General features: G+C 48.1%; 1 protein-coding gene across 1 annotated transcript in view; it reads left to right on the top strand.

Annotated features, from left to right (window-relative positions):
* CDH26 (cadherin 26) overlaps window positions 1–14,050 on the top strand; it is a 74,042-nt gene that overhangs the window by 41,754 nt on the left and 18,238 nt on the right. Inside the window, 11 exon segments of the mRNA XM_059897818.1 lie at window positions 939–1,036; window positions 1,038–1,205; window positions 5,553–5,685; window positions 5,687–5,696; window positions 6,979–7,077; window positions 7,080–7,129; window positions 7,131–7,218; window positions 8,495–8,716; window positions 9,299–9,337; window positions 9,340–9,428; window positions 12,297–12,374. Of these exon segments, the coding sequence (XP_059753801.1) occupies window positions 939–1,036; window positions 1,038–1,205; window positions 5,553–5,685; window positions 5,687–5,696; window positions 6,979–7,077; window positions 7,080–7,129; window positions 7,131–7,218; window positions 8,495–8,716; window positions 9,299–9,337; window positions 9,340–9,428; window positions 12,297–12,374 (1,074 nt within the window).

A 14,050-nucleotide genomic window follows, 5' to 3' on the forward strand; every position in this document is an offset into this window, starting at 1 on the left:
ATAGTCCCTAACATTTTTTTTTCCTGTTGTGATAAAAGCACTTAAAATATTTTCTCTAACCCTATGAGTTCATTGTTTTTCCTCCTGGGTTTGAAAGAAATTAGAACATTTGCACGGACCCGTAAAAATATTGTGGGCTCCTGGCAGTTTGCCTGCTGTGCCTAGTGGAGAGTTGGCCCTGCAGTAAAGTATTATTATCTCATTTACTGATAAGGAAACCGAAGCCCAGAGAGGTTGGGTTGTTTTCAGGAAGTCACACAGCTGGAATAGCAGTTCAAACTGAGGCAGTCTGACTCCAGTGCCTTTAGTCTTAATTGCCCTCAGTAGACCCTAGAATGACCAGTGCCTCTGGTGCAGTGCAGGTGAGTCAACCTGAGGGTCAGGTTCAAAGGCAGACCTGAGTTAGTAGGTCTGGGGTGGGACCCGTTTCTGCCTGTCAGTGTAACAAGCTCCCAGGTGATGCCGACGGGCCACATCCACCCTGTGAATAGCAAGGCTCTGTGGATTCTCTACACCGGATACCTGGGGCTGAATTTCCCAAATATTCCAAGTCTTTCAATCCTTTTAAGTCACTGACCACTTTGTACCCTGAATAGCTATGATCATTAATATCTGTATTTCCCTAAGCTCCCCTAATTTTTTTGCAGTAGAGTTGTCACATTAATGTTTTATTAGGTTATGGTTTTTGTTGCATTTTTCATTACCCTCTGATGGATGGTGGCTCTTTTCAACCAGGAGGGGGGAGGGGAAAAAAAGAACTCCATAAATGATCTGAAAATGGGCTGACGACTGTCTTTTGATCGTTATCAAAGACGATGTAAATAATAAATGAAGCACAAAAGCCACAGGCGCTGGGTTTGCAGTGACCCGCGTGCTGAGCAGGCTTCCTCTGGCCAGCAGAGCTGCGGGTGCCAATGCAATCTTCTCTCTGCGGCGGCCGCCTTGACTGTGAGACGCAGCCAGTGCGGAGCCTGGTCGTGGCCGTGGAGAACGAGGGGCCGCTCTTCTCCTGCGAAGGGGGCGGCTGCAGAGGCCCCGCAGGCTGCGGCCAGCACCACCGTGAGTGTGCGGGTGGCCAGCGCCAACGACCCGCCCGCCTTCCACCCCTGGACCTTCACTGTCAGTGAAGTCAATGGCGCTGGGCCTGGGACTCAGGTGGGAATTTTTAATGCTACGGATCCGGACAGAACTGCCAGCCGGATAAGGTGGGGAGACAGGAGCGGGACGGGTGGCGGGTTATGCAGAATTAGCCACATGCCCCAGAGGATTCCTGTTGGAAATTAGCTCCTTTCATGTGCTCCTGAGGACGACTCCATTCCAGTTATGAAAATACCAGAAGCCACCCCAGAACACACCTTCCCCAGGTTCAATGCCTTCTTGTTTCTATAGCGGTCTCTGACCCCCAAAGGTGGAATCCACTTGTCCATTTCCTTTGCATTTAGCACAGAATTCTTTTACAGTTTTTTCTTGTATTAAAAGAATGTGTTATGCATTTCTAGTTCCCCTTTATCAAAGGTTCTAAACTGGCAGCCCTCTGGCTTCTGGGCAACAGAAGTGTTTTCTTTTTCATTGTGGTAAAATGTATGTAAAGTTTACCACTATCAGCATTTTCAGGTGTGTAGTTTGGGAACATTAAGTACATTCAGATTGTACTTCACAGTGTACCCTCACCACTGTCCAGCTGCAAAATCTTTCCATCCGTCTCTTTTCATCTTCCTGAACTAAAACTCTGCCCCCAGAAAGCAATAACTTCCCGTTCCCCCCACCCCCAGGACCTGGCACTACATTCAACGTTCTGTCTCTATGAATGTGACTGCTCTAATTATGTCGTATAAATGGGATCACACAGGATTTGTCCTTTTGTGATGGCATATTTCACTTAGCATAATGTCCTCAAGTTTTACCCATGTTCTAGCATGTGCCCCAGAATTTCCTTCCTTTTAAAGCTGAGTAATATTCCATTATATGTATATACCACACTTTATCTATTCATCCTTTGATGGACACTTGGGTTGCTTAGTGTTTTGTTTTTAAAAACAAAGTTTCCATAATCCCCAAGAAGGTGGCAGAGTGGGAAGCACCAGGAGTCTCTCTCCCCATCCAGACAATTGTGCTGGCAGAATCTGTCTGATGTACCTATTTTGGAACTCAGGAATCTGTTGAAGGCTTGGACCTTCCAGGGGAAGGCAAACTGTAAACTGTGGTTAATTTTGGTCCATTTCAGCTCTTAGCACAGTACCTTCCCCAGCGGCTACCCTTCCCCACCTCCAGCCCCACGGAAGGCAGCTGTGCATGTGTCCCTGGAATCGTGCACACTGCTTGTGGGAGCCAAGGTGGGCAAAAAATTAACAGAAGTTAATTCCCTTCTTATCAGTAATTACTTTATATATATAAAGATTAAACCCTCCAATCAAAGGACCGAGATTGGTAGAATGGATAAAACACATGATCTGACTCTATGTTGTCTTCAAGAGGCTTTCTTGAGATCCAAAGACACAAACAGGTAACCTAACACCATATACAAAAATTAACTCAAAATGGATCAAGGACCTAAATGTAAGACCTAAAATAAGACAACTCTTAGAAGAAAACATAGGACAAAAGCTTCACAACACTGAATTTGGCAACGATTTCTTGGATATGACACCAATGGCACGGATAACAAAAGAAAAGATAGTCAAATCAGACTTCATGAAAATGGAAACATTTTGTGCACCAAAAGACACTATCCACAGAGTACAAAGCCAGAATGGGAGAAAATATTGGCAAGTCATATATCTGATAGGGGATTAATATGCAGAAAATACAGAGAACTTCCAAAACTCAACAAGAACAAGAACAACAACAAAACCCATGATTCAAAAAAGGGCAAAAAACTTGAATAGACATGTCTCCAAAGAAGATATACAAGTGGCCAATAAACACATGAAAGATGCTCAACATCACTAATCATCAGGGAAATGCAAATCAAAACTACAGTGAGATACCACTTCATACCCAGGAGAATGGCTACCACAAGAAAAACAGAAAACAACTGTTGGGGAGAACGTGAAGCAATTGATACCCTTGTGCACCACTGATGAGAGTGTAAAATGGTACAGCCTCTGTGAAAAACAGTATGGCAGTTCCTCAAAAATTAAAAATAGAATTATCGTATGAGCCAGCAATTCCACTTCTGGGTATATACCCAAAAGAACTGAAAACAGGGTCTCAAAGAGTTATTTGTACACCCACACTGATAGCAGCATTATTCACAATAGTTAAAACGTGGAAGCAACCTAAGGGTCCACTGATGGATGAATGGTTAAGCAAAATGTTCTCTATACGTGCAATGGAGTATTATTCAGCCTTGAAAAGGAAGGGAATTCTGCAACATGCTACAACATGGATGAACCTTAAGGATATTGTGCTAAGTGAAATGTGCCCATCACAGAAAGAAAAATTCTGTGTGATTCCACTTATAGGAGGTACTTAGAGTAGTCAAAAGTCATAAAGACAGAAAATATATTGCCAATTTCTAGGGGCTGGCAGGAGGGGAAATGGAGAGTTATTGTTTAATAGGTACAGAGCTTCAGTTTTACAAGATTAAAAGAGCTATGGGAATGGATGGTGGTGATGGTTGCACAGCAATGTGATTTAATACCACTGAAATGCACACTTAAAAATGGTTAAGGTAGTAAATTTTATGTTATGTGTATTTCACTGTAATAAAAAAAGAAAAAAATAATAAAGCTGCCGTCATTTAAATATCAAGAGATTAAGCTAACAACCCGAATTATCTGGATGTTCTTGAAAAAGAGGAAGATTCGGCATCACTGGGTCTGTGTCCCACGAGGTCACGATCATCTGGGGCATAGAGAGGGTCCTGCATCATGTCCCTTCCACCTCTCACTCAGCGGCTGGCCCCAATCCCCATCCGACCAGTTCGCTCATTTCTGCCACCTGCTAGGACCCTCGCGGGCACGAGAGTTTGAGATTCTTCCTTAGAGCAATGCTTCTCAACTTAACCATTGAGAAGGACCATATTTTGCTTCTTTTAATTTCCAATTCACTGTGGAGTAATAATTTTATAAAATATTAAAAAATAAATTACAAAAAATGATTATGTGCTTGGGGGTCTCAGTAATGCCACTGACTATAAAAAATCCCCCAACACTTGCTCTGCTATTGTCTAGCAATAGTTTCTGCTATTGTCTCATTGTGGGCAGCTAACCAAGAGCTCCAGAACAGCACAGGTCCACGCAGGTGCATGCTGAGTTAGAATAAGAATCACCTGGAGGGCCTGTTAAAATGCCCTTTGCTGGGCCTCACCCTTGTGGTTTCTGATTAAGAGGTCTGGGGTGGGGACTGAGATTTGCATTTCTAGCAAGTTCCAAGGTGATGCTGCTGGTCCCTGGACCTTGCTTTGGGAACACGCATGTAGAGCCTGTATCTGATCCAGTGCTGTATTCCCATCCCTACAGTATGGTTGGTCCCTTTAAAAACCATGACCTGTCAGCTATCAGAGAGATAGTTACTGACCTTTTCCAAAGCCTTTACACAACATGAAAGAGAAGAGGCGGGAACTCCCTTTCTCTGGCCCGTTGGTGGGAGCTGCACCTTTTCTGTGTTTGCCTGTGGGTACAGGCCTTTCCTTCTGCAGGTCCTTTAGGAGGAACAATGGCTGTGCTTGGCATCCCAGCTTGGTTCCAATGGCTGCCTTCTTTTTTTTTTTTTTTAAGGGTTTTTCTTTTTTTATAAATTTATTTATTTTATTTATTTATTTTTGGCTGTGCTGGGTCTTCGTTGCTGTGCGCGGGCTTTCACTAGTTGCGGCGAGCGGGGGCTACTCTTCATTGGGGTGCTCGGGCTTCTCATTGCGGCGGCTTCTCTTGTTGCGGAGCACGGGCTCTAGGCGTGCGGGCTTCAGTAGTTGTGGCTCGCGGGCTCAGTAGTTGTGGTGCGCGGGCTTAGTTGCTCTGCGGCATGTGGGATATTCCCGGACCAGGTCTCGAACCCGTGTGCCCTGCATTGGCAGGAGGATTCTTAACCACCGTGCCACCAGGGAAGCCCCCGGATGGCTGCCTTCTGATTCCAACAGGTCTTGGGGAATTCCGGAAGGCTAGGTGTGCCCGCCCATTAAAATGGCATCAGGTGTGCACAGGTGAGGGAGGATGTAGACGACCACGTTGCCTGACTGGATTGCCCACGTTTGAATCCTTTGGGCTCCAGGGTAATAAAGTCCTGTGCTTCTCTGCAAGGGCAGGCTGGTTTTAACATTAAGCCACCAGCACCTGCAGGCAACTGAAGATTGGCTCTTTTCCAGGACGAAATGTTTTCCCTAAGGTGGACAGAGTTACGTGCAGCCCGACAAGGAAAGGGCTCTCCCTGTTCAGTGAATACCGATTTAACACTGTAGTCTGGCCTCAGATCCCTGGGCCTTCGTCAGATTCGTGAACACTCCTAACTTCCTAAATTCACGATAGGAATTGTGTCTGCTGTGATATATTTGGATTTGTCTCTCTTGATGTAAAGTGTTAATTTTAAAAATTGCATGTGTTTTCTTCTACAAGATACGAACTGGCTTATGATCCGGCAGATTGGGTCAGTGTAGATGAGCTCTCAGGGGCGGTAATCACCAGGAAGCAAGTTGACCGCGAATCCCCTCATGTGAGTGACAGCTTTTACATGATCATCACTCGTACTTGTTGATGATGGTAAGGGTTGACCCAAAATTGTCAGGGGAGTGGGGATGTGTTTTCTTGCTTCTTGAGGGAAAATGACATGGGTGAGTGTCTTCAGAACACTGGGGAAAATATAAAATAAACCTTTTTATTACTGTGCATCCATACTGGTGATTATTTTTGATGATAATTCTTGAAATAGCAAACTAGGGGGCTCTGCCATGGAAAGAGGAGCAGCATTCATTCAGAGACGATGAACCTGATTAGGGTGCTGCCACCGTCCCAGCATCTTTTTCATCTGTTCATAAGACAACTCTCTAGCTCTTTGTCAAAGCCAACTGCATATGATAAACATTAGCACAGTTTCCCTGTACTTGGACCAGCTTATAAGCTCATGTAAATGTGACCGTACAGGACAAATTTGTTATAAACCAGGATGCGTGGTCTCATGAGCATGTTTTAACACTTTTCTCTATAATCTCCCAAGGCTGGATTTCTAAACCTACCAAAGCATAAAGCTGAATAAATAAAAAATTTCAAATAACTTTAGTGATTGTATTTAAGGAAAATCTGTAAATTAAAACCCAGGTTCCCAGGGCTATGTGGTTGTATATCCCATTTGTATAATTAACCGTAGAATGTTGGTTAGGGAGATACCAAATCTGTGTTCCTAATTGGTCTTAGGTGAGGAGGGCTCCATGATTCTGTTATGGATGGTTTCACGAATGGCACTCTTTTCAGTGGAATGGCTTTAAAAAATTAAGCTTTTATTTTGAGATAATTGTAGACTCACATGCAGTTTTTAGAAATAACGTAGTGGGATCCTGAGTACCCGTTGCCCAGCGTCCTCCAGTGTTACCACCTTGCGAAACCCTAGTGCAGGCTCACGACCAGGATTACAAGATGCAGCACCAGTCCAGGTGCAGACTTTTTCATCACCACGTCACACCCATCCCCCCTCCCCGGCCCCCCGAACCCCCTGACCCCCGACCCCCAGCCTCCTGCCTTAACACCTTGCATGACTGATGTTTTAATCTACTCGATGATTCTACATTCTACCTCATTCTACAAATGATGGGAAGGGGCAACTGTTTTGTTAACTTATCCTGCCCAGATATTCTGAATTTTCAAAAAAGCAAGAAAACAGATTGAGCCCCTGCAGGAAAGCTTATGACTTTGAAAGGGAAACGGCCTCAGTGTTTCCGTGGAGTGGTTCTTTTCCCAGAGGCTGAGAACGCTAATTTCCCAGGGGTCTGTGTGCATGGAGCAGCCTCTTTAGTTAATCAGCAACCCTCCTGGAATCCCCCCGCCACAGGTGTCCCGCTGCGGACGGGGACGGGGACCATCCTGCTCTTCCTGTGAGACACCAACGACAACGCGCCCGCCCTCCGCCCACGGCCTCGATACCTGGAGGTCTGGAGTCTGCAGGAGGCAAGCCCCTCCCCATCGAGGCGGAGGATGGGGACCAAGGAGCCCTACTCCGACCCGTTCACCTTCAAAGTGGACAATACCTGGGGAAACACAGAAGACACGTGGAAACTGGGGGAAAATCATGGTGAGTATTCGCATTGGTCAGGGATAAAGGACGGAAAAAGACAGAAACCTGACTTCCACAGACTTAAGCAAAAGAGGAATGTGTTAGCTATGTAACCGGGAAAGAGGCCAAGTGAGCCTGTGTCCCAGCAGAGCTGGGGGCTCCGAGGACTTCCTGGAGAAGGCAGCTCCGGACCTTGGCCCTGCCTTTCTCTGGGTCCTTTCATCTTCAGGCAGGCTCTCCTCTGGAGGTGGCAGGGTAGCAGCTGGGAGTCCCTGGGACTCATCCTGGCACCTGGCAGGAAGGTGTACCTCACTGCAAGGCTTGACTTACCTGTCCTGCTCAACATCGTGGGTGGGGAGGGCAGATGTGCTGATTGGCTGGTTCTGAGCCCACACCTGGATCTGGCTGGGATCTGGGCTTAGCCTCTCTTGACCCACACGGCCTGAGAGTTCAGGAAGTGTGGGCTCCCCCAAAGGAAAGTTGAGGTGCTTTTACCAGGAGGAACCACCGGCATCCAGTGTCAACATCCTCCTCTGTGCTTCTATTAACTGGTCTCTAGGATGTAACCTGTTTTTTAGTTGAAACTGTGAGTCCATGTTTACAGTTCCCAGACCCAGAGTGTGCCGTAAAGCATTGAAACTTATCCCAAAAGAGGTCTGGGCTTCCGGGAGGTGATCTGCAAGCCCTCGGAATACCCTGCCTGATAAAAGTGTCTCTGTTTACCTAGGGGAGGGGATCTTGTGTCCATCAATAGGAACAATGTGATTTAGGGTGTGGCCTTTGGGTCATGTAAGCGTGTGGGTGTCAGTTAATCAGCCATGTGGGTGGCTAACCAGTTTTACAAGACCAAGTTCTGATAAAGACCCTGGACACAGGGCTTGGTGAGCTTCCCTGGTTGGCAATATTCCACGCATCTTGTCACTCATGGATGCCGGGAGGTAACGTGGTCCTGACTCCATCGGCAGGAGAACTGGAAATTCTGCATTTGATACTTTTCTAAACTCTGCCCCATGTACTTCCTCCCTTGACTGATATGAATCCATATCCTTTCAGTGTAATAAACCCTAGCCATGCGTATACAGTTTTCAGCCAGTCCTGAGTCCTTCTAGAGAATTATCAGCCGGAGGGTGTTCTTGGGAACCCCTGCACTTGCAGCTGGTGTCCGAGTGAGGGTGCTTCTGGCGACCCTAACTTCATGCAGAGCCTTGGCACATGGGAGGCACCTAGGAAATACCCACCGAGCAGCTGAACAAATGCACAAGTCAATGCCGCTAAGGTCCCTCTCCCTCTGCAGGTCGCTCAGTGGAACTTTTAATGCTGAGAAGCCTCCCACGTGGTGACTACTTGGTGCCGCTTTTCATCGGAGACAAACAGGGACTCTCCCAGAAGCAGATTGTCCATGTGAGGGTCTGTTCCTGTCCCGGTGGGTTCACATGTGCAGAGCCCTCCGTCGCGGGAGCTGGGCTCCTCCAGGGGGTGCTGGCCTCTCTCTGTGCAGCGTTCATAGCTCTGGCAGGTCAGCAGATACAGGAGCTATCCTGGGAATGCGGCTCCTCTCCCCAGGCTGTGAGCCAGGGGGATGAGTCCTCGGGGGTGGGGAGCAGATGATGGCCGAGGTCAGCGGGATGCCTTTGGGAATAACCCCTAGGCTCATCAGAGTCCCAGACTCAGATCAGAGGTTGCCACCCTGGTCAGAAGTGCTGCCTGCCAGGCAAAGGCAGCTTCTACTTAGTACACAGCAACTTACAGCCATGGAACCTAGAGATGGACACTGTCTAAGGGAGACTGTATGGTTTATAATAGCTGAGGGCAGCAATGAACACAAGCTCCCAGGGTTGCCAAAGGCTAACAAGGAAGCTCAATTTTCAAGGAAATAATAAAATATTACTCGTCACATGGTATTCATCAGTTCAACAAATAGTTATCTCTCACCTGCTCGTGCCCCAAGCTGTGCTAAGTGCTGTGGTTACAAAGATGATGAAGGTGCACGTGACCCCTGAGTTCATGGCTGAGTTACAAGTTAGCAGCACAGGATCCTGTTGGAACCTCTGATCTAGATGAGCTTGTGCACCTCGTTTCCGCCTTTCTCTCATCACAGCCGCTCTGCTTTTCCTGCTGAGATGCTATTTTGTGTCTGAAGCCAGAGGCAGGGACGCTCTGTCCCACGTGAGGAAGGCATCCAGACCCTGATCACGTGGAACGACGAGAGCGGAGCCGCCCCTGTCCAGGTAGTGGGACGCAGTGCTTGTGTTTCATGTCGATGCGAGTTAGGCACGGCCGTACTGTTCTCACTCACAGTCCTTTCTCATTTCACCATCTCACCATATTTGAGTAGCAAATGGGAAAGAAAGTCCTGTGAAAATTGTCTAACCTCACAGATTGATTTATTGTTTTAGGGCATTGGTTCTCAACTGGGGGTGACTTTGCCCCCCCATTCCCCCCCCGCCCCCAGGGGACAGTGGGCAGTGTGGAGGCATTTTGGTGGTCACGACTCAATTGGGAGTGCAGTGGGGGGTGATGCTTTTGGCGTCTGGCGGGTAGAAGCCGGGGAGGCTGCTGAACATCCTGCCGGACACAGGACGGTCCCCGCAACACAGAAGTCACCGGCCCGAGTGTCAGCAGTGCCAAGGCTGAGAAACCTTGTTTAGGAAAAATGACTTTTGTCAGGTGGAGTTTCTCTGCACGGAAAACATGCTATGCTCCCTAATTAAGTGAGCCCACGCTGGCTTCTTGGCCGTGGTGTGGGGTGAAGTAGGCAGAACCCACGCATGCAGCCTCTCCAGCAGAGGTAGAGCAGAGAGCCCACTGGCCCTGCGGGGACAGCCCTGGGCCTGTGTCACGGTGGGCGAGTCATTTCCGCGCATCCTCAGCTGTGAGCCAGGGAGGATGAAACCAGCCTCACAAGTCGGTTACGGGTCAAGGAAGACGAAGCCCATGACAGCACCTCACAAGCCTCCAACACAAGGTGGAATCAGCCAGCGACTGCTGGGTTTTCATACCTGCCGCTTCCGATCCTGGCCCTGCCTTGGCTCCATCGCCCTGGTCACCAGCTGGGCCATGAGATACAGGCACAGTGAGCGCTCCTGTCTGTCTTCACTTCACTCTGAACTAAGGCTGGTTGGTCCGAAAGGCGAAAGCCAAGAAATGTCAAAAGGGAACACTGTCTTTCACGCAGAAGATTCAGGTTGCCTCATCTGCTGTTGGCTGAGACCTTTACCTTTGGTTTTCTCCTGGAATGAAGAGACTTAGTGAGATGATTTTGGGAAAAGAGAGTCCAGTTAACTTTGGTCCCTGGCTCGGATAAATAGGGAGATATTCTAAAAGATGATTGGTGGTTGGAGAAGCTGGTGGTTGACCAAGACTCCTAGGGTTCTTCCCACATTTTCTCTCCTCTGTTGGCGCAAAGGAAGGGGAAGTAAGAGCCTTGGACCACGTTGAGGATGCACATACCTGTAAGTCCATGTCTCTGCAGGTCGGCGTCCAGCCCTCCCTGTCGTGGACACAGGAAGGCAGAGGCATGGTCCGAACTATCTAGATAGTTGGATTCCCAGAAGGAATGCCCCCTGCCCCCAGCTATGAGAATAGCAGCTACCTGTTTTGATTTGTTTGTGTAATTTTAAGAAGGAAACCATCCTGACAAACAACAGTGCTTTGTGGGACAGATAGAATCCCCTGCCTCAGGCAGTTCTACTCTGCTCTGATGCGCAACCATCCAGGAAAATGGGAAGAGCTCCTGCGCCAAGGGGCTGTGCTTAGCCCCCCACTTGGTGGGTGGAGCTGAGGCTGCCCAGCTGGAAGGAGGCCCGTGGGGAGGGCGTCTCCCCAGGCACTGGCTGAGGGCACTGCCAAGGTGGGAGAGGTGCTGGTGATGCCTGTTCTTGTTGGCCAGCTGCTTAGTGGTTGTCTTTTTGGGAAGGAGGAGCAGCTACAGAAGCAGAGTGTGTGGAAGGGAAGCTTGGTCATTGCAGGGCTAGGCCAGGCAGGTTGGAGGGGGTCTGGTGGCACTGACCAAGGGCCGGCTGTCAGAGGGACAAGAGCACCCAATCCAGGACAAGGGGCCTCTAGCTCGTCTTGTCCCAGAAGATGTCCTTCCTCTCCTCTGCTACTCACAGCCCAGGACACACCCCCGTTCCTGCCACAGTATCTTAGGGCTCTGAGAACGGGGATCCAACAAGCCTGGGTTTAGGTTCCCAAACTGTGTCCTATCAGATACAGAATCTAACCAATCCTTGACTTTCATATATAAAGTGAGCTCAATGATGTTCTTTTTCTCTCAGGCTTATTGGACAATTTAATCAAATAGCACATGTAAATTAGTAATTACTGGTACACAGTAAACAGTGGCTGCTACTACTAGTATTATTAACAGTAATTACCAATTATGTCTTTGTAACCATTGGTAAATAAGGCTACCCCAAAGTGTCCACGCTTCTCCGTTATCCATCTCCGTTAGCCTGAATATACCAGCCTGCATTCACACACCGGGGACATTGTATACTCCTGGGAAGACTCCTTCATCCCGGATACCATCACTGATTCCACCAGCCTTGTCCTATTCTGCCGCTGGACGTCCCCAGTCAAGAGGGTCTGCAAGATAGCATAGGGGCCTGCCCTCTCTGTGGGGAAGCTGGTGAGCTCTTAGAAAAAGAAATCCAGCACCCATCAACTTTGGAGTCCCTCAGTGAATATTTGTTGAATGAGGAATGGATAAGGCGGCACACAGCACTGCCCAACCGCGGTAACCCCAAGAGCCTTCACTGTGAGTCTTAGAAGAGGATGAGAACAGGCTTTTAGATACCGAGGCCCTAGTGAAACAAGGCTTTTGGTTTTGTCGGTTGGTTTTTGTTTTTACCATCACTTTACGTGAAACGCTAAACAACAAGGAACTCCACTTCCTAGCCAGCAATTACAAAAGCATCCCCTCCCCAAGTATGTCCTCTTGCTTTATAGGGCAGGTGTCTTTTCCAGAGTCTGGATGCTTTCTGTGATGGCATAGAACAACGCATCTGGGGGAGATGATACTCCTTGCTGTCTGCATTTATTACCGCCATCTGTAATTTCAGCTCCTGTCATATTTCTTTCCCTGTGTCCCACAGGAAAGGTCATACATCAGGGATCAGATGTCAGCCCTGTCCATCAACACAGCCGAGGCGGGCGCCAAGCTGGGCGCTAAGGTAAGTGTGGCTCATTTGCTGCTTGGGTTGAAACAGAGGGGTGGCTTTGCTGATGGTCCCCCTGGTGGGGGACACCCTGGCTGCTTCCCCAACCCCCAACCCAGGATGATCCCCCGCAGGCCCGGCCCACACCTGCCTCCACCCCGGCCCCACCTGCAAAGGCCCCGTGATTCTGCTCAACCTCACATGCCTTCGCCTCCCAGCTCAAGTGTCAGATGACTCAGGGCCCACTCCAGTCTGTCCAGTGCTACCATTACGACTTTTTGCCACATGCATATGCCACTTGCACTAGTGTATTAAAAATTTTTTTTCTTTAAATGGACTTGCATACAAATGAAATACACTTCTTTAAATAGGAAATTTTATATTTCAACTGTAAATGAAAAACCAGTCTTGCTTGTATAAAGAACAGGTAAGTGGAACGCAGACACAATAGAAATAGAACCCAGTAATTCCAGGTAGAAAATGTGGAAGGAGAGAGAGAGCCAAGCCAGGCTGGCACCCGATGGAGACTTTCTCCTTGTTGTCATTAGGAGTATGGAAGAGGAATTAGAAAGGGATTAATTTTCTTGCTGTGCAATTCAATGTCATTTAAAACCCTGTTCCCAAACTGGCTGAACCTTCCCTTCTCTAAGAGGACGATGATCCCACTTGGAAAAAGAGTGAGTTGACCCAGGGCTGCCGTCATTTATTGGGCAGGTGCCTGGCTGGGGTGAGCAGGTCCAGGCACAGAGGGCATCTGCCCACCAATCTACGCTCCCAGGGGAAGGGAGTGCAGAGACTCCTGGGGGGCTGGCGGGGGCCTCTCTTTCTTTAACTGGTCTGTAAGCTTCCGGCGGCCAGAGCTTTGCTCCTGGTAAGCACATTAAGAGCTCTGATCCACTGACCATGCCCTGGGGTTTGCACTCTGCAAGCATAATCCCACTGCATTTTCACCAGACCCGTGCAGGAGGGTATCTTGCTGCCCCATCTGCAAGGGAGGACACCAAGGCCTGTGGCTTCTATTTCTTGGAGTGTCTCTGGGTTCCCTTTATGATGTCCTGCAAATAGTAAGTGCACCTGTGGTGGCTGGTTGAGTCGACAGCCATTCACATACTTTCCCTAAGTGAAGTTGTCACTTATGACTTACCAGGTAACCTGATGTTTTAAAATCTGTGACAAGACATGAACTATCTTAAAACTGTTGCTAAGGACCATTGCCTGCTTTATTTTCTTTGACATTTTATTGCATGATTGAAGGGCTGATATTAAAATAATAGAAACCCAAAGCAAAAATTGTCCACACTCCTATCCCTAAAGCTAAGCAATTTCATTTGTCTGTGTTACCTTCTAGATCTTGTCCGTGGGCATATTCAATTGTCAGGTGTCTATAATGTCATCGGTAGAATGTTAGAATCTACATCTTCAAATCACATTGGGGCATGCAGTTCCATTTCACTATAGTCCTTTTTCCTTGCTTCTCTCCACCTTTCCTTTTCTACTCCCACTCCGCCACCACCATCCCCATCATAATGCCAGTTTTATTTGCATATGAGTATCTGAGCAGGGAAAGGTGTGCCTTCGTTTTCAACTGGAGGGAGACGTGTTGTCTTTGGAGTTTCCCCCAGCGTTTTCCCCCAGGATTTAGGGGAAATGCTGCCATCTTTGCCAAGTGCATCAGACCAAGTCCACTTTGT

Source organism: Balaenoptera ricei, chromosome 15 (genome assembly GCF_028023285.1).
Source record: "Balaenoptera ricei isolate mBalRic1 chromosome 15, mBalRic1.hap2, whole genome shotgun sequence".
Taxonomy (NCBI): Eukaryota; Metazoa; Chordata; class Mammalia; order Artiodactyla; family Balaenopteridae; genus Balaenoptera; species Balaenoptera ricei.